The following is a 20283-nucleotide window of genomic DNA, read 5'->3' as shown; positions in this document are numbered from 1 at the left end:
CTAGTTTGTAACCTTGATTGATTATGTCCAGAATCCAAGGGGAGTTTGAGATTCCTTCCCATGCTGTGCGGGATTTCTTTTGTCTCCCCCCTACAGGATCTCTGGCGTCATAAACTTGACTGCTTTGTCCTGGTTAAAAAGGAATCCTCTAACTCTACCTTTTGATGGCTGCCATGAACCTGAGCTATCTTTTTTCCTCTGTTCTTGCCTCCCCCTTTTCTGGTTTTGAAATGACCGTCGCTGTTGGAAGAATTTGGTCTCAGTCGAGAACCCTTTCTTCCTATCGGAAGCTTTTTCTAGAATATCATCCAGAACTGAACCAAAAAGTCTGTCTCCTTCACAGGGGATACCACAAGTCTATTTTTGGAAGCAGTATCCCCTGTCCAAGATCTTAACCAAACAGACCTCCTTGCCGTATTTGAAAGAGCTGCAGATCTAGCGGATAATTTAACCAGGTCCGCAGAAGCGTCAGCTAAAATATTAGAAGCTTGTTTCAGAAGATAAAAGGTCTTCTCTAGGGGTGCCTGAGAACAAATGTTCCTCCAGCTGCGACAACCACAAGGATAAGGACCTAGCTGTGTAAGGGCTCTTTCACACTTGCGTTGTCCGGATCCGGTGTGCACTCCATTTGCCGGAGGTGCCCGCCGGATCCGGAAAAATGCAAGTGAACTGAAAGCATTTGAAGACGGATCCGTCTTCAAAATGCGTTCAGTGTTACTATGGCAGCCAGGACGCTATTAAAGTCCTGGTTGCCATAGTAGTAGTGGGGAGCGGGGGAGCAGTATACTTACAGTCCGTGCGGCTCCCGGGGCGCTCCAGAATGACGTCAGAGCGCCCCATGCGCATGGATGACGTGATCCATGTGATCACGTGATCCATGCGCGTGGGGCGCCCTGACGTCACTCTGGAGCGCCCGGGGAGCCGCACGGACGGTAAGTATACTGCTCCCCCGCTTCCCACTGCACTTTACCATGGCTGCCAGGACTTTAGCGTCCCGGCAGCCATGGTAACCATTCAGAAAAAGCTAAACGTCGGATCCGGCAATGCACCGAAACGACGTTTAGCTTAAGGCCGGATCAGGATTAATGCCTTTCAATGGGCATTAATTCTGGATCCGGCCTTGCGGCAAGTGTTCAGGATTTTTGGCCGGAGCAAAAAGCGCAGCATGCTGCAGTATTTTCTCCGGCCAAAAAACGTTCCGGTCCGGAACTGAAGACATCCTGATGCATCCTGAACGGATTTCTCTCCATTCAGAATGCATTAGGATAAAACTGATCAGGATTCTTCCGGCATAGAGCCCCGACGACGGAACTCTATGCCGGAAGAAAAGAACGCAAGTGTGAAAGAGCCCTAAGTAGCTGCAATGCTTGGTCTTAACATAGCGGTATTAGATTCCCAGGACCTTTTTAGCACTGATTCACACTTTTTATCCATGGTGTCTTTTAAGAGCCCTACGTCTTCAAATGGCAGGGATGCTTTTTTTGAAATTCTGGCTATAGGCGTATCTACTTTGGGAGTTTTAGCCGAGTGGGCTAAGTCATCCTCGTTAAAGGGATATTTCCTTTTAAATACTTTAGATGTACCAGCCATTTTTTCAGGATCCTTCCATTCTTCAGAAATAAGTTTTTTAATGTTGTCATGGACCGGAAAAACTATTTTCTTCCTATCTCCTAGACCCTTGAATATCTGATCTTGAACGGACTGGATCCCTCTTGACTCCTCAATATTTAAGGTGGATCTAATTGCCTTTAGCAGAGAGTCTGTTTCTTCTATTGAACACAGGGGACTGCCTGCTTCATCCTCAGAGGAAGAGGCTGACTCGGAAGAATGCATGTCTTCTGATACCTCCAGGTCCCAATCCATCTGGAGTTCTATATTAGATCTAGAAGTGGAGGGTTTCTGGGGTAGGGAGGCTATTTTTGCCTCAACGGCCGAGCTGACTTCTTCTCTAATGATGGTTCTCAGATTATCCACCAAGGAAGGGGCCTCTTCAGACATGATCTTGTCTGTGCATTTCTGGCAGATAGGTCTCTTACTGTGACCTGCCAACTGCTTTTTACAAATTGCACATTTCTTTTTCTGCGTAGTTTCCCCACTCCTTCCAGCATCTCTGCTCTGAAAGCATAGAAAACAACTCCTAACTAAGGAGTAGGAAATGAGTGGGGAACCTCCACCAGTGAACCAAACAGTGGCACAAGTGTGAAGATAGAAAAATAATTCTCTCCCAAGAGGAGGCTTACCGGGCTGAGGGCCTTAGGGCTATCGGACGGCTTCTCCACGGGGAGCAACATAGTGAGTGTCTAATCCGGAACGCCAAGATGCTCTGCATGGCGTCCGGATCTCCATATTGCTGCTTAATTACTTCCTGGTCACATGGTACAGCCGAGAAGTCTCACGGGATCTGCCGTGACCATGTGACCCGATCTCGCGAGATTTCGGCCCAACAGTGTCTCGCGCCGTCCGTCCCCTCTGTAGGCTCCGATATGAGCCGTTGCTGCCTGGGGCTGCCCTGAAAGAAGGACTTAAGCCGAAGCAAACAGCGGGAACCATCTCTTGTCCCTAAACTCTGCTGCTCTGCCACAGCCCTCCTGAATGTCAGGGAATACTTACCCAAGGCTGGGGGAAGAAGATAGCAGGGGAACCCGCTAGTTCTCTACCTCATCCCCGAGGGACAGGAAACAACTGGAGAAGGTAAAGAGGAGGAGGCTTTTAAACTTTGTTCTCTACGTTGTTTCCTGTCCCTGGGAGGCGGGGTACCCTCCTGCTTAGTGCCGTTGGGGAGGCGTACGGAAAAAGTAAGTGAACCCTTTTGCATTGATTACTGATAAAATGTACTCAGATTCTGGTTTCAAGTGTTTCTGGAGAGGATGACTGTCCAGCACTGGGAGGGTAGGTGAGTGTATCCACCAGGTCAGGGCTGCAGGGGAGAGGATTGGAGGAGGAGGAGAGGTCAGTGTGTCCACCAGGTCAGGGCTGCAGGGGAGAGGATGGTTGTCCAGCACTGGGAGGAGAGGTCAGTGTGTCCACCAGGTCAGGGCTGCAGGGGAGAGGATTGGAGGAGGAGGAGAGGTCAGTGTGTCCACCAGGTCAGGGCTGCAGGGGAGAGGATGGTTGTCCAGCACTGGGAGGAGAGGTCAGTGTGTCCACCAGGTCAGGGCTGCAGGGGAGAGGATTGGAGGAGGAGGAGAGGTGAGTGTGTCCACCAGGTCAGGGCTGCAGGGGAGAGGATGGTTGTCCAGCACTGGGAGGAGAGGTCAGTGTGTCCACCAGGTCAGGGCTGCAGGGGAGAGGATTGGAGGAGGAGGAGAGGTCAGTGTGTCCACCAGGTCAGGGCTGCAGGGGAGAGGATGGTTGTCCAGCACTGGGAGGAGAGGTCAGTGTGTCCACCAGGTCAGGGCTGCAGGGGAGAGGATTGGAGGAGGAGGAGAGGTCAGTGTGTCCACCAGGTCAGGGCTGCAGGGGAGAGGATGGTTGTCCAGCACTGGGAGGAGAGGTCAGTGTGTCCACCAGGTCAGGGCTGCAGGGGAGAGGATTACTGTCCAGCACTGGAAGGAGAGGTCAGTGTGTCCACCAGGTCAGAGCTGCAGGGGAGAGGATTGGAGAAGGAGGAGAGGTGAGTGTGTCCACCAGGTCAGGGCTGCAGGGGAGAGGATGGTTGTCCAGCACTGGGAGGAGAAGTCAGTGTGTCCACCAGGTCAGGGCTGCAGGGGAGATGATTGGAGGAGGAGGAGGGGGAGGAGAAGAGGTGAGTGTGTCAACCAGGTCAGGGCTGAAGGGGAGAGGATTGATTGGAGGAGGAGAAGAGATGAGTGTGTCCACCAGGTCAGAGCTGCAGGGGAGAGGATTGGAGGAGGAGGAGAGGCGAGTGTGTCCACCAGGTCAGTGCTGCAGGGGAGAGGATGGTTGTCCAGCACTGGGAGGAGAGGTCAGTGTGTCCACCAGGTCAGGGCTGCAGGGGAGAGGATTGATTGGAGGAGGAGAAGAGATGAGTGTGTCCACCAGGTCAGTGCTGCAGGGGAGAGGATCCAAAGCACACAATGAGATTGGCAAACAAATGGTTCAATGACAATGAAGTAGAGTGGCTAGATTGGCCTCCACAGTCCCCAGACCTCAACCCAATCCAACACTTGTGGGTAGAGTTGAAGAAAAAGCTGTATTTGTACCCTAGTGAGTTGACCAGTATGCACCAACATTGGGAATGTGTAGAAGAGACCTGGTAAATGATTTGATCATGCTTGAATTTGATCGAGAGCATGCCCAGAAAGGATTCAGGCAGTGTTAAAAAATAAAGGTGGATTTACAAAATAACAAAATTAAAATGTATAATTTTAGGAGCAAAACAGTAACAATGCAGTTACATGACAAGAATCTGCACAGCTAATCAAAAGCTAAATATCTGAAATTTATGTATGAGATAGCCCAGATGACTGTCTGTAAGATGATGGGTGTCTCACGTTCAAAGCTGTAGTGGATGGTGAGATCTGAAAGTCAAAAGTGCAAAGCATTGTTACCCTTTTGCTCGACAGTGTAATTGTGACTTCGATTACAATCAGACCACATTTGATTAGAAATCCGCGCAGAAATCCAGGAAGTTACAATCGGTTCACTAAACATTTCTTGTAACTGTACGACTTTCTATTTTGTGAAATCAGAGTGCACTTACCTGAGAGGCGCAGGGTGTACAGCTGCTCATATACTTTCTTAGTGACAGAATGTGCCACCTCACAGCGGATGACCGCCTCATGGTCTTTGTCCTTGGGAGTGAACCTCAGGCTGCTGGAACAAGTGCATAGAGAGTCCTTTCCAATCCGTGGATCTGATGTGGTGACAAAGTCGCTGGGAAACGGGTCGAACCCTTTATACCATTTCACGTGAATGTCTGGTGTGAATCCAGATATGGTCACTGTGAATGTGGCTTCCTTCCCTGCGACAGGTCTCTCCGGCCGCACACTTATGTCTGAAAACTTTGGTACTTTATCTGCAAGAAACCAAGAGAGAGAAAGATTACTGCGTTCACCTGTGCACCTGCAGCGAGGAGACATCACAACTCCTTGAGATAAGTGGCGCTTGCATCTCCTGATCTGCCCTACTCTGCTGAAAATGACTTCAACTTTCCAATATGTTTGGCCGCCTTCAGATCTCCAGGAGTGCTGCCTGCAGGTGGAGTGGCCTTTATTGTACCTTTTATATGGTCACAGGGTTTCCACCTTACAGAAGGCACATTTTTCTATAATTTACTAATCTCAGTCTCAGAACAGTTTCTTACCCGGGAGCTTTATATAATGGGTCTTCTTGAGCGTCGCTGTCATGTTCTTGGGCTTCACAGAGCAGGTGTACGCTTTGGCGCAGTCCAGGGCTGTAGCCATGATCTGCAGGGAGCAGGATACGGACCCGTCCTCCTCAGGGATTTGCTTCGCTACTCCTTGTCCGCTCTCCAGGGGTTTATCGCTCTTTAACCACTTCACCTCTACATCTTTCGGGTTTACGTTGGTCACCTTGCAGCGCAGAGTCACAGACTGGCCGTATCTGGGGTCACTGGGCTCGCTGGTGATGTCACTAAGGACTGGGGATCCTGAGAAGACATTTTAATTGTACAGTAAATGAATGTTATATGCAGGTTTTACGGGGTGCCGGCCTAGATCCCCCTCCTGTCAGATTACAAGGGTCTCTGACTATTGCCTCACAAGATGTCTGGACTCCAGCGGGATACGGCCGCACATTGTCCCCATGAGGAATGACAGGAACAGAAGAGGTAACTGATTTATCTGGATGATTTTAGAGAAAACTAAGAGGAAAGTAAAGGGAAGATGAGGAGAACATACAAAATACGTGTTACACCCGGAGCCTAGTGCTGCAGGCGCCACAGGAGCCTCTGCAGAATGAATTCATCCAGGACTATAATCCCCATCGTGGACATTATAAAATTTTAATTTATACTGTAGGTGCATCGTTTTCAGACAGCACTCCAGTATAAGCGGAGTTCAAGTGAAAGACTGTATTCAGCCAGACAAGTTAGTGCACATCGGGGAAGCAACGTTTTGGGCTTAGGACACATATAGCCCTTTATCAAGCGTGTTTGTGCGCCTTAGTAGCACACCGGCTGTAGCTTTATAATATAATCAGTGTGGTGCTGATAGGAGAAGCATGACAAGCATAACCCATTCCCAGTACAGGACTGGTCTGATAATTACCTTCCAGGTTCATTGTAAATTTTCTTTCAATATTCTTTCCGCAGTGCATCAGATCCAGACGGAAATCCCGCTCATTATAACCAGTGTCCGTCGTCCACATCAACTGTACGGTTCCCCTGAAAGAACCAGACTCCGGATCCTTCTGAAAAGTCTCTTTTTTGTACTTCTTTTCTGATATCCGATATACACCATTATACCAACAGAATGTAAAGTCTTCAGGGTACAAGTCACTGACATCGCAGGATAAGGTCACCGATGTACCAGGCTCAGGAGACGGGGGAATACAAGAAATATCTGACAGCGTGGGCGGTGAAACTGCAAGACGGAAAATATAATTATATATACAGTAAAGTATGGGGTCAGCGATGTGTGATATAGAATAACAGGTGTCATATACAGTACAGTATGGAGTCAGTGATGTGTGATATAGAATAACAGGTGTCATATACAGTACAGTATGGAGTCAGCGATGTGTGATATAGAATACCAGGTGTCATATACAGTACAGTACGGAGTCAGCGATGTGTGATATAGAATACCAGGTGTCATATACAGTACAGTACGGAGTCAGCGATGTGTGATATAGAATAACAGGTGTCATATACAGTACAGTGTGGGGTCAGCGATGTGTGATATAGAATACCAGGTGTCATATACAGTACAGTATGGAGTCAGCGATGTGCGATATAGAATAACAGGTGTCATATACAGTACAGTATGGAGTCAGCGATGTGTGATATAGAACAACAGGTGTCATATACAGTACAGTAGAGTATGGGGTCAGCGATATAGAATAACAGGTGTCATATACAGTACAGTATGGAGTCAGCGATGTGTGATATAGAATAACAGGTGTCATATACAGTACAGTATGGAGTCAGATGTGTGATATAGAATAACAGGTGTCATATACAGTACAGTATGGAGTCAGCGATGTGTGATATAGAATCACAGGTGTCATATACAGTACAGTATGGAGTCAGCAATGTGTGATATAGAATAACAGGTGTCATATACAGTACAGTATGGAGTCAGCGATGTGTGATATAGAATAACAGGTGTCATATACAGTACAGTATGGAGTCAGTGATGTGCAATATAGAATAACAGGTGTCATATACAGTACAGTATGGAGTCAGCGATGTGCGATATAGAATAACAGAAGTCATATACAGTACAGTATGGAGTCAGCGATGTGTGATATAGAATAACAGGTGTCATATACAGTACAGTATGGAGTCAGCGATGTGTGATATAGAATAACAGGTGTCATATACAGTACAGTATGGAGTCAGCGATGTGTGATATAGAATAACAGGTGTCATATACAGTACAGTATGGAGTCAGCGATGTGTGATATAGAATAACAGGTGTCATATACAGTACAGTATGGAGTCAGCGATGTGTGATATAGAACAACAGGTGTCATATACAGTACAGTATGGAGTACGCAAAGTGCGATATAGAATAACAGGTGTCATATACAGTACAGTATGGAGTCAGCGATGTGTGATATAGAATAACAGGTGTCATATACAGTACAGTATGGAGTCAGCGATGTGTGATATAGAATAACAGGTGTCATATACAGTACAGTATGGAGTCAGCGATGTGTGATATAGAATAACAGGTGCCATATACAGTACAGTATGGAGTCAGTGATGTGTGATATACAATAACAGGTGTCATATACAGTATGGAGTCTGTGTACAATATAGAATAACAGGTGTCATATACAGAGTAACATTGAAAATAAGATATTACCATTCCAATATAAACATTATATGGATGAAAGAATGGGGACCATGAGTGCGTGGCTAGGGGCTGGATGTTATACACTGTGGTAATGGTAGACTGCATGGCTAGAGGCTGGATGTTATACACCTGTGGTAATGGTAGACTGCATGGTCGGGATCTGGATGTTATACACTGTGGTAATGCGTATACTGTGTGTATATATACAGTGCAAAGGCAGACTGCATGTACTGGATTCACTGGATGTTATACACCTGTCGCAATGTCACTGAATGGAATACTGAAGTCAGTAATGAAGACGTGGGGCCTGATATTGAACTCCATATAGTGTCATTTTATATTTTATACTCTTCTACTACTCACTCAGATCTTCCAGTTTCCACGTAGTTTTTCTCGTGACTCCAGTACTTCCATGTCTCACTTCACACGTGAATGTCTTTTTCAGGTCCTTCAATGTTGGACAGTAATTCATGGAGCTGGTGACCTGGTACAGACCAGCCGGGTCAGGGAGGGGGTCGGAGAGGGTAGAGTTCAGCACCAGTCCATCTTCTGTGCACCATGTGACCTCTATAGGTGCCGGGTAAAATGAATGGATCTTACAGGTCAGATTCATCTCCTCCTTCACGTGGAGCTTGTCCTTTGTCTGCTGTATGGGATCCAGCACAGGAACAGCTGAGGGAACATCACATCGTCATCAGGCTGGATATCATTCTACATTAAGGATCATTTCTTCCTGTGATTAGTATCAGGACCTGGAGGATCGCCCTGGAGGACTGTGACCCATCACCGGGCTCCTCTCTAAATCCCTGGACAGATGATAAGAATAGGCACCTGTTCCAAGTTCAATACTAAATGCTGCTCATCGGTTAATGGTCTGTGACCGACGCACTAATATGGGAACATCTGTGTCTGGGACCCTAATATCGGGGTGTCTGCGGATGGCACACTAATATAGGGACATCTGTGTCTGGCACACTAATATAGGGGTGTCTGCGGGTGGCACACTAATATAGGGGTGTCTGCGGGTGGCACACTAATATAGGGACATCTGTGTCTGGGACCCTAATATAGGGGTGGCACACTAACAGCGGGGCGTCTGTTGGTGGCATACTAACAGCGGGGCGTCTGTTGGTGGCACACTAACAGCGGGGCGTCTGTTGGTGGCACACTAACAGCGGGGCGTCTGTTAGTGGCACAGAACTCTCACACACAGGGACAGTGTAACAGAAATTCATCGGCATCTGAACACCTCAAGTTAGCGGAAATTGACGCCGATGACGTCTTCTCTTTCGGTGACGTCATCGGCGCAGGCGCACTGAGGGAGTGCTGAGTTTAGTGGGGTGACAGAAGCCCTTTAACCGCCTAACGCAGGATCGCGTTCCGGAGGCGGCAGCTGCAGGCAGAGTCACGCATATACGCGTCATCTCGCGAGACGCAAGATTTCGCTCAAAGCCGGCCCGCGCATGCGCATCGCGGGCCGGCAAAAGTTAGAGGAGTATTTCGTCAGCAACCTGCCAGCCAATGATCGTCGCTGGCAGGTTGCTGATTTTTAAAAAATCAAATCACAAGCCATCTAACACATGTGTTAAATGGCTTCTCTGCTCCTCTGCTGGTCCTTTTGGTCGGTTGGTTCCAGCAGAGGAGCAGACATCACAGTGAGTAGACACCATCACCACCCTTAGCCCCCAGATCACCCCCCATCACCCCTGTCAATCACTAATGAAAGGGAAAAAAGTGATCAGTGTAAACTGTCACTTTTTTTTTTTCACTGGTATTGACTGTTAGGTTTTAGGATAGTTTAGGCCCCTTGGTTAGGTAGTTAGCGATCGGTTAGCGCCCAGCCCACCGCACCGCAGTCACTGATTCGCTGATTAGCGTATCGCTAATCAGCATTTGTACTTTTATAGTATCTGTAAGTGATCAGAACTAATCACAGTCAGATCTATAATAGTATTAGTGTCACCTTAGTTCACCCTCCACCCAAAACGCAGTGTTTGCCCGATCAGGCCTGATCGGTCGCCCACACGTGCGTTCACCCACGCCCGCCCCGCCGCAGTGACAACATTTTTTATTTTTTTTGATCACTGCACAATCACTTTACAAGCGCTGCGGCGATAAAAAAAAAAACAGTTTTGATATTTTTTATCAACCGCAGCGGCCTCCGGTACTTCGCTAGCTTCCCATTTGTAAGACAGGCTTGCTTTTTTTTCTTGGGTAGTCTCAGGGAATACCCCCTAAATTTAGTTGACCAAATGTCAAACAGGGGGTATTCTTCTGAAGAGGCTTCTGACCCAGTCGGATGAGGAATGGGAACCCTCATCTGACGAATCCAGCGGGTCAGAATATGAACCTGTAGAAAGCAGCGGCAGTCTGACCCAAAGTTCGGACGAGGAGGTTGAGGTCCCTGATACCACCAGGCGTACCCGGCCCTGTGTCGCTAGACCACAGGTTGCGCAGAATCCGCTTCAAGAGCAGCAGAGTGGGACCTAGTACCAGCACTGCCGTACAACATGGTGAAGTGGCGAGCACCAGAAGGGCAGTTGAAGCTGGTACGGTGGCACGTGCAGTAGTTACCCCGTCGCAGCCACCGCACAGACAGGCCCGTAGAGCCCCTAGAATCCCTGAGGTGCTGGCAAACCCTGATTGGCAGTCACCAACTTCAGCCGCACCAATAGTTCCCCCTTTCACCGCCCAGTCTGGAGTTCGGGTTGAGCTGTTCTTGACTGCGGAGCTCTTGGACTTAGTCGTGGCAGAAACAAATCGGTATGCCACTCAATTTATATCTGCCAACCCGGGAAGCTTTTATGCCCAGCCTTTCCGGTGGAAACCAGTCCAAGTTTCCGAAATTAAAATTTTTCTGGGCCTTCTCCTCAACATGGGTCTAACCAAAAAGCATGAATTGCGGTCATATTGGTCCACGAACCCGATTCATCACATGCCCATGTTCTCTGCTGCTATGTCCAGGGCACGATTTGAGGCCATCCTGCGCTTCCTGCACTTTAGCGACAACACCACCTCCCGTCCCAGAGGCCACCCAGCTTTTGACCGGCTCCACAAAATTCGGCCCCTCATAGACCACTTCAACCAGAAATTTGCAGATTTCTATACCCCAGAGCAAAACATCTGCGTAGACGAGTCCCTAATACATTTTACCGGGCGCCTTGGCTTCAAACAATACATCCCAAGCAAGCGCGCCCGGTATGGGGTCAAATTGTATAAGCTCTGTGAAAGGGCCACAGGCTATACCCACAAATTTCGGATCTATGAGGGAAAAGATCAGACCCTGGAGCCGGTCGGTTGCCCTGACTACCTGGGGAGCAGTGGGAAGACAGTCTGGGACTTGGTGTCACCCTTATTTGGCAAGGGGCACCATCTTTATGTGGACAATTTCTACACAAGTGTGGCCCTCTTCAGGCATTTGTTCCTAGAACAGATTGGCTGCTGTAGCACCGCGCGAACTAGTCGCGTGGGCTTCCCCCAACGGCTCGTTACCACCCGTCTTGCAAGGGGGGAGAGGGCTGCCTTGTGTAACGAAGAACTGCTCGCGGTGAAATGGAGAGACAAGCGTGACGTTTACATGCTCTCCTCCATTCACGCAGACACGACAATACAAATTGAGCGAGCAACCCGTGTCATTGAAAAGCCCCTCTCAGTCCACGACTATAATGCGCTCATGGGAGGGGTGGACTTCAATGACCAGATGTTGTCTCCGTATTTAGTTTCCCGACGCACCAGACGCTGGTATAAGAAGGTGTCTGTATATTTAATTCAATTGGCTCTGTATAATAGTTTTGTTCTCTACAGTAAGGCTGGGAGAACACGATCCTTCCTCAAATTCCAGGAAGAGATCATCGAGAACCTCCTGTATCCAGAAGGTTCCGTGGCCCCATCCACCAGTGTAGTGAGCCGTCTACACGAGCGACATTTCCCCAGTGTCGTTCCTGGTACCTCAACCCAACCGTCACCCTGAAAAAGATGTCGTGTCTGTAGCAGGAGTGGAATAAGGCGTGACACCCCCTATTTCTGTCCTGACTGTCCTGACCACCCTGCCCTATGCTTTGGAGAGTGTTTCCGGAAGTACCACACACAGGTACACTTAGCATAGGGATTGCATCTCACAGGACAGGCACACAGGGCTATTAGGGCCCTTTTACTCACAGCTGCTGCAAACCTCTCCTTTCACCTGGGATAAAGTGCATAATGTACTTCGCCACATCTTTGGGCGATTTGCGCTTTGCACATTGTCCCATGGGGAAGGAGAGGTTCGTCCTATAAAAGGTAAAAAAAACAAAAAAAACAAACAAACACCAGTAAGCAAAAAAGTTAACTTCAGTTCAAAAAGTAAAAAAAAAGTTTATGTTCTGTTCAAAAGTTATTATAAAGTTAATAAAATTTATTGCGTTGCGGTCTGGTTTTTTCTTTTTTGTTTTGTTTTTTTATACCTTCCAGGTGGACCAACCGATCGACTAGCTGCAGCACTGATGTGCATTCGGACAGAAGCATTGCGCTGCTGTCAGATTACACACAAGTCGGTGTATGCGGCGCTGCAAGACGAGATTTCTCCTCTGCAGTAAAAGATACGTTTGTCGAGGCATATGAGCTGAGAAGGCGGCGGTGTTCATATGCTTTGGCAAACACTTTGTATATATATATATATATATATATATATATATATATATATATAAAAAAAAAAAATAATCCCGGCAATGATTTATTCATCCACATCGATTGATGTGAATGGAGAAATCGGGTTTGCCAGGGCATACGGGCTAAGTGGGTATGGATGTTGGGCGGAGCTCCTATGTCCTGGCAGACGCCTTTCCCCTCCTTTTTTTTTTTTTGGCAGAGATTTTTTCATCCACATTGATCGATGCGAATGAAGAAATCTGTGCCGTTCATTTTTTTCTTTCAGCCCAGAGGCTGAACGGAAAAAAAAAATCTCATTACCCGTATGCTCAATATAAGGAGAATAGCAGAAACTCCTAATGCTGGCCATACATGTAATGATTGCGGAGACCCTCAAATGCCAGGGCAGTACAAACACCCCACAAATAACACCATTTTGGAAAGAAGACACCCCAAGGTATTCGCTGAGGGGCATATTGAGTCCATGAAAGATTGAAATTTTTGTCTCAAGTTAGCGGAAAGGGAAACTTTGTGAGAAAAAACTAAAAAAATCTATTTCCGCTAACTTGTGCCAAAATTTTTTTTTTTCTATGAACTCGCCATGCCCCTCATTGAATACCTTGGGGTGTCTTCTTTCCAAAATGGGGTCACATGTGGGGTATTTATACTGCCCTGGCTTTTTAGGGGCCCTAAAGCGTGAGAAGAAGTCTGGAATCCAAATGTCTAAAAATGCCCTCCTAAAAGGAATTTGGGCACCTTTGCGCATCTAGGCTGCAAAAAAGTGTCACACATGTGCTATCGCCGTACTCAGGAGAAGTTGGGGAATGTGTTTTGGGGTGTCATTTTACATATACCCATGCTGGGTGAGATAAATATCTTGGTCAAATGCCAACTTTTTATAAAAAAAGGGAAAAGTTGTCTTTTGCTGAGATATTTCTCTCACCCAGCATGGGTATATGTAAAATGACACCCCAAAACACATTGCCCAACTTCTCCTGAGTACGGAGATACCACATGTGTGACACTTTTTTGCAGCCTAGGTGGGCAAAGGGGGCCACATTCCAAAGAGCACCTTTCGGATTTCACCGGCCATTTTGTACAGATTTTGATTTCAAACTACTTACCACACATTTGAGCCCCTAGAATGCCAGGGCAGTATAACTACCCCACAAGTGACCCCATTTTGGAAAGAAGACACCCCAAGGTATTCCGTGAGGGGCATGGCGAGTTCCGCGAATTTTTTATTTTTTGTCACAAGTTAGCGGAAAATGATGATTTTTTTTTTTTCTAACAAAGTCTCATATTCCACTAACTTGTGACAAAAAATAAAAACTTCCATGAACTCACTATGCCCATCAGCGAATACCTTGGGGTGTCTTCTTTCCAAAATGGGGTCACTTGTGGGGTAGTTATACTGCCCTGGGATTCTAGGGGCCCTAATGTGTGGTAAGTAGTTTGAAATCAAAATCTGTAAAAAAAAATGGCCGGTGAAATTCGAAAGGTGCTCTTTGGAATGTGGGCCCCTTTGCCCACCTAGGCTGCAAAAAAGTGTCACACATGTGGTATCTCCGTACTCCGGAGAAGTTGGGCAATGTGTTTTGGGGTGTCATTTTACATATACCCATGCTGGGTGAGAGAAATATCTTGGCAAAAGACAACTTTTCCCATTTTTTTTATACAAAGTTGGCATTTGACCAAGATATTTATCTCACCCAGCATGAGTATATGTAAAATGACACCCCAAAACACATTGCCCAACTTCTCCTGAGTACGGAGATACCACATGTGTGACACTTTTTTGCAGCCTAGGTGGGCAAAGGGGCCCACATTCCAAAGAGCACCTTTTGGATTTCACCGGCCATTTTTTACAGATTTTGATTTCAAACTACTTACCACACATTAGGGCCCCTAAAATCCCAGGGCAGTATAACTACCCCACAAGTGACCCCATTTTGGAAAGAAGACACCCCAAGGTATTCGCTGATGGGCATAGTGAGTTCATGGAAGTTTTTATTTTTTGTCACAAGTTAGTGGAATATGAGACTTTGTAAGAAAAAAATAAAATAAAAAAATCATCATTTTCCACTAACTTGGCACAAAAAATAAAAAGTTCTATGAACTCACTATGCCCATCAGCGAATACCTTAGGGTGTCTACTTTCCGAAATGGGGTCATTTGTGGGGTATTTGTACTGTCTGGCCATTGTAGAACCTCAGGAAACATGACAGGTGCTCAGAAAGTCAGAGCTGCTTCAAAAAGCGGAAATTCACATTTTTGTACCATAGTTTGTAAACGCTATAACTTTTACCCAAACCATTTTTTTTTACCCAAACATTTTTTTTTAATCAAAGACATGTAGAACAATAAATTTAGAGAAAAATTTATATATGGATGTCGTTTTTTTTGCAAAATTTTACAACTGAAAGTGAAAAATGTAATTTTTTTGCAAAAAAAATCGTTAAATTTCGATTAATAACAAAAAAAGTAAAAATGTCAGCAGCAATGAAATACCACCAAATGAAAGCTCTATTAGTGAGAAGAAAAGGAGGTAAAATTCATTTGGGTGGTAAGTTGCATGACCGAGCAATAAACAGTGAAAGTACTGTAGGTCAGAAGTGTGTTTAAGCTATGGGGGCTGAGGTGGTTAAGGGACACTATAGTCACCAGAACCACAACAGCTAAACGTAGTAGTTCTGGTATCTATAGCATGTCTCTGCGAGCTTTTTAATGTAAACACTGCCTTTTCAGAAAAAAAGGCAGTATTTACATTACTGCCAAGGAACACGTCTAGTGCCGCTCATCAGACGGCCCACTCATCAGACTGCCACTAGAGGGGCTTCCTAGTCCAGTGCTGCACATCGTGCAACACTGGAATTCATGCTAAACACTCCTCGTAGAAATGCATTGATTCAAAGCATCTCTATGAAGCCAGGCGTGTGCAATAGCCTCCCAATGCTTCTCTATGGGAAAGCAGTGGGTTGGCTATGATATACTCACACACTGCACATTCCTGTGACTTATATTGCTGTTGAGCTTGCGATAGTCACACACTGCACTTTTCTATGCATTTTATTGCTGAGGTGATCTGTGATGTACTTGCACATCGCACATTACTGTGAGTTGTGTTGCTGTGGAGCAGTGTGATACACTGATACGCTTCACGTGTGTTCTTCCAACAACATATAACTATTAATATTAATATACAATAAGACCGAAGTTAAAAGAAGCTACAGGTGGTAAATAGGTCAAGCTAAGGACTGATTTGTGAACCAGTTCTTATTAAAGTTTACTACTCTACGAGGTGTGTGTGTGCGTTGTGGTGGAGGGCGTGATCGCATGCTAGGGTGTGGGAAGGCGGGATCCAGGGGGCCCAAATAAATTCTTGCCCACGTCCAATCAATATTAAAGACGGCCCTGCATGTACCTCTCACCTGTAGTATCACCATACCCCCTGTACCTCTCACCTGTAGTATCCCAATACCCCCTGTACCTCTCACCTGTAGTATCCCAGTACCCCCTGTATCTCTCACCTGTAGTATCCCAGTACCCCCTGTATCTCTCACCTGTAGTATCCCAATACCCCCTGTACCTCTCACCTGTAGTATCCCAGTACCCCCTGTATCTCTCACCTGTGACCGCCATGACCAGTGCTTGTTCCGCCGATTGACTTGTCGCGGGGTGGAAGGTTCTACAGATGTATTTCACTCCATCGTCGCAGTTCACAGTTGGTTTTACCTTTAAGGTACTTAAAATGCTGTAGGACTTGTCGTCATGCTCACTCTTTATTACATTATGGACATCATCTTTCACCTCGGCCCCATCATCAGAATCCCATCTTACGATTTCGGTCTCCTGGTCCTCCTTGTCCTTCTTCAGCCATGTTATCTCTAAAGTCTTTGATTTAAATCCATTTATGGGACAAGCCAGCATCATCGGCACCTCATGCGTCATATATGGTGGACTGAAGATCTTTAATAGCCTCGGAGCAACTGCAAGACCAACAAAAAATATTGATTTAGGCATTATTACCTCAATTTCCTGCTGGCCATACACGAGAGAGTTTTGACATCCGTAATGATGTATTTGGATCATTAGATGGTCATTTTCTTGTGACATGAAGGTCTGTGTCAGATCCCGGACAGAGAGGGATGTTTCTCAAGACCAGCGCAGGTCACAGATCAAGATGGACTGCCCCACCACAGGTCAGAAGTCCGGCCCATCTCATGCGGCAAGACAGGAGCCCCTTCCAGGTCACAGTTTAAAACAGAAGTAGGGCAGGGGGCATAAGTCTCCGGCTGCACCCAGGTCATAGATCAAACTAAGAAAATACAGTTCAACGTATATATATATATATATATATATATATATATATAAAAAAAAGAAAAACAATGGCGGCACCGGAGGAACAACACAGAAAGGGTGCTAAGTCCAGGGATGTAGCAGCTTACCCCGTAAATAATAGATGAAAAACGGACAGCACTCCAGGTAAAAGTAGATGGTGTTTATTCACCCATGTGGATGGCAACGTTTCAGCTCATACAAGAGCCTTTGTCAAGCGGCAACGTTTCAGCTCATACAAGAGCCTTTGTCAAGCCTACAAAGGCTCTTGTATGAGCTGAAACGTTGCCATCCACATGGGTGAATAAACACCATCTACTTTTACCTGGAGTGCTGTCCGTTTTTCATCTATATATATATATATATATATATATACACTAGCAGAAAGACCCGGCTTCGCTCAGGTATATTACATCTATTTCATTTAATGTTTCTGTGTGTCGTTAAAAGATAGACAGTATCCCCCATAACAGTGACCTCTACAGCACCCCACCACCTTGACAGTGAACTTCACAGCCCCTCACCCCTTAACACTGCCCCCCCCACAGTGCCCATCCCCTTCACTTTGACCTTCACAGCAGCCCGCCCCTTTAACAGTGAGTTTCACAGCACCCCACTCCCTTGACATTGACCTCCTCAGGGGCCCACCCCCTTAACAGTGACCTATACAGCACCCCGCCCCTTAAAACTGACCTCCATAGGGGACCGTCCCCTTAATAGTGACCTATACAGCAACCCGCCCCTTAACACTGACCTCCATAGGGGACCTTCCTCTTATCTGTGACCTCCACTGTTCCCTGCCCCCTTAACAGAGACCTCCACAGCACCCGTCCCTTTAACAGTGACCGCCTCAGTACCCCGTTCCCTTAACAGTGACCTCACAGTACCCTGCTGACTTAACAGTGACCTCCACAGTGCCTACCCCTTTAACAGTGACCTCCACAGCGGCCTGCCCCCTTAACAATAACATCCACAGTGAACGCCCCTTTAACCTGTTACGGACACAGGGCGTACAGGTATGCCCTGATGTCCTGGTACTTAAGGACACAGGATGTACCTGTACGTCCTGTGTAGTTCCGATCACCGGCGGGCGGTGATCGGAACTGGGTGCCTGCTGACCCCCCTCTATCGGCGATCGCTGCAAACCGCAGGTCAGTTCAGATCAGAAACTTCAAAATTACCTAAATTCTTATTTTTAACCCCCCCCCCCCCTGCAGCCCTCATTGTTAACTGCTGGCAGGCTGTGCAGGGGTAGAGGTGCGGGCAGTGATGGGGGGGCGCCCCCTCTCATTTTCAGGATGGCCGAGCGGTTATCAAGCAGAGTGTCAGCACATTGCTGACACTCTGCTTGAAACGGCTGACATCTGTGCTGTGATGTCAGCCGTTTAACCCCTTTCATGCTGAGGTCCGTAGGGACCGCTGTATGGAAGGAGTTAACAGGGAGGGAGCTCCCTCCCTCTCCCATCGGGGGCTGCTGTGCCTTTTCAGCCCCGATGGGAGAGTGAGGCGGCTCCCCTCCCTCTCCCGCTGCTCTGTTGTGGCAGCGAGTGATGGTTACCATGGCAACTGGACGCCTTTACAGGCTTCCGGCTGTCCATGGTGCTGATCAGACTTCTGCTAAAGGCAGAAGTCTGATCAGACTTTGTAAAGTACAGTACAATATATATATATATATAAGTACAGTACAATATATATATATATATATATATACACAACACATTTATCACTGATTAAAAATAAAATAAAATGCACTACACATATTAGGTATCGCCGCGTCCATAATAACCTGCTCTATAAAAATATCAATACCGTAAAAAAAAAAATTGTAAAAAAAGCCATTTGTCACCTTATGTCACAAAAAGTGTAATAGCAAGCGATCAAAAAGTCATACGCACCCCAAAATAGTGCCAATCAAACTGTCATCTCATCCCGCAAAAATCATACCCTACCCAAGATAATCGCCCAAAAACTGAAAAAACTATGGCTCTCGGACAATGGAGACACTAAAACATGATTTTTTTTGTTTAAAAATTGAAATAATTGTGTAAAACTTACATAAATAAAAAAAAGTTGACATATTAGGTATCGCCGCGTCCGTAATAACCTGCTCTATAAAAATACCACATGATATAACCTGTCAGATGAATGTTGTAAATAACAAAAAATAAAAACGGTGCCAAAACAGCTATTTCTTGTTACCTTGCCTCACAAAAAGTGTAATATAGAGCAACAAAAAATCATATGTACCTGTCACTACCAGAGCTTTGGGACGTTCTCACAGCTCTGTTTCTCCACCCCTGTGATGATGTCACTACTAGAGCTGGGAGGAGTTCTCACTGCTCTGTTTACTTTTGGTTTCCTTCCTCCCAGCTGTTCCTCATGCGTTTGATTTCCCTCTCTTTATATCACCCCTCCTCCTATTGTAGGGCGTGGATTATAGTTCTCATTTCAGTGGTAGCTCTTGCTTTAGTATCTTCACTTGTAGCTATCAGTTCACTGGACCTGTGTTCTGCTGCAGCAAGCACTCCGGATATTGCCAGCTGTCCTTGGATCCGTCTTCTCTGCGGCTGCAACACCTTCAGCTAAGTGTACAGACATTGTTGTGTACCTGATTATTTTCTGACTGGATCTGAGGTGGCCACGGTTCCCTCCATATACTGAGTAGGGCACCGGTGGCCGTGCCCCTTCCACTATTGTAGGGGTTACAGTGGTCATCAGTCTTAGGCACGTGGGCATGCCTCGTTCCGCCATTTGGATCCGGGCATGTGCTTTAGCAGCATAGGGAGAGCTTTGAGGGTCGGACAGGGGTCACCCTTTATCCTCCCTAGTTTGGGTCCGGTCAGTAGCTCTTTTACTGTGTATACTATTGTTGCTCACATACAGCCGTGACATTATAATCCACCAAAACCGTCCTTTTTTGACATGGATCCGCTTTCTGGCCTGGTTGACCGCATGCAGGGTCTTTCTTTGGAAGTAGCGGATCTCCGTCAATCTATGACTCAGCTTCAAGCATTGGGCTCTGCTCCGGCTCATGGAGTCTGTTGCGAGCCAAAAGGTCTCACTTCCGGAAACGTTCTCCGGGGGCAGTGAGAATTTTGTTCGCTTCAGAGAGGCATGCAAACTCAATTTTTGCTTGTGTCCCCACTCCTCTGGTAATCAGGAGCAGAGGGTGAGGATTGTCATCTCCCTGCTCAGGGGTAATGCTCAGACTTGGGCTTTTTCGCTGCCATCAGGGGATCCCTCCCTTCGATCCGTGGAAAGATTTTTTGTGGCCCTGGGGCAGATTTATGATGACCCGGATCGTGTTGCTCTGGCCGAATCTAACTTACGTGTTTTATGCCAGAACAAACTGTCTGCGGAGCTTTATTGTTCT

The 20283-nt window shown here is 46.6% G+C and overlaps 1 protein-coding gene across 1 annotated transcript in view; it reads right to left on the bottom strand.

Annotated features, from left to right (window-relative positions):
* Nucleotides 1-20283, bottom strand: part of LOC120980495 — a 105240-nt gene that overhangs the window by 19231 nt on the left and 65726 nt on the right. The window contains exons 7-11 of the mRNA XM_040409631.1: nucleotides 16202-16561; nucleotides 8310-8618; nucleotides 6192-6506; nucleotides 5267-5572; nucleotides 4664-4978 (exon numbers count right to left, since the gene is read on the bottom strand). Of these exons, the coding sequence (XP_040265565.1) occupies nucleotides 4664-4978; nucleotides 5267-5572; nucleotides 6192-6506; nucleotides 8310-8618; nucleotides 16202-16561 (1605 nt within the window). The remainder of the gene's footprint in view (nucleotides 1-4663; nucleotides 4979-5266; nucleotides 5573-6191; nucleotides 6507-8309; nucleotides 8619-16201; nucleotides 16562-20283) is intronic.

The sequence above is a fragment of the Bufo bufo genome, chromosome 10, assembly GCF_905171765.1.
Source record: "Bufo bufo chromosome 10, aBufBuf1.1, whole genome shotgun sequence".
In the NCBI taxonomy this organism is placed as follows: Eukaryota; Metazoa; Chordata; class Amphibia; order Anura; family Bufonidae; genus Bufo; species Bufo bufo.
This window is presented reverse-complemented; position numbering and strand designations above follow the sequence as displayed.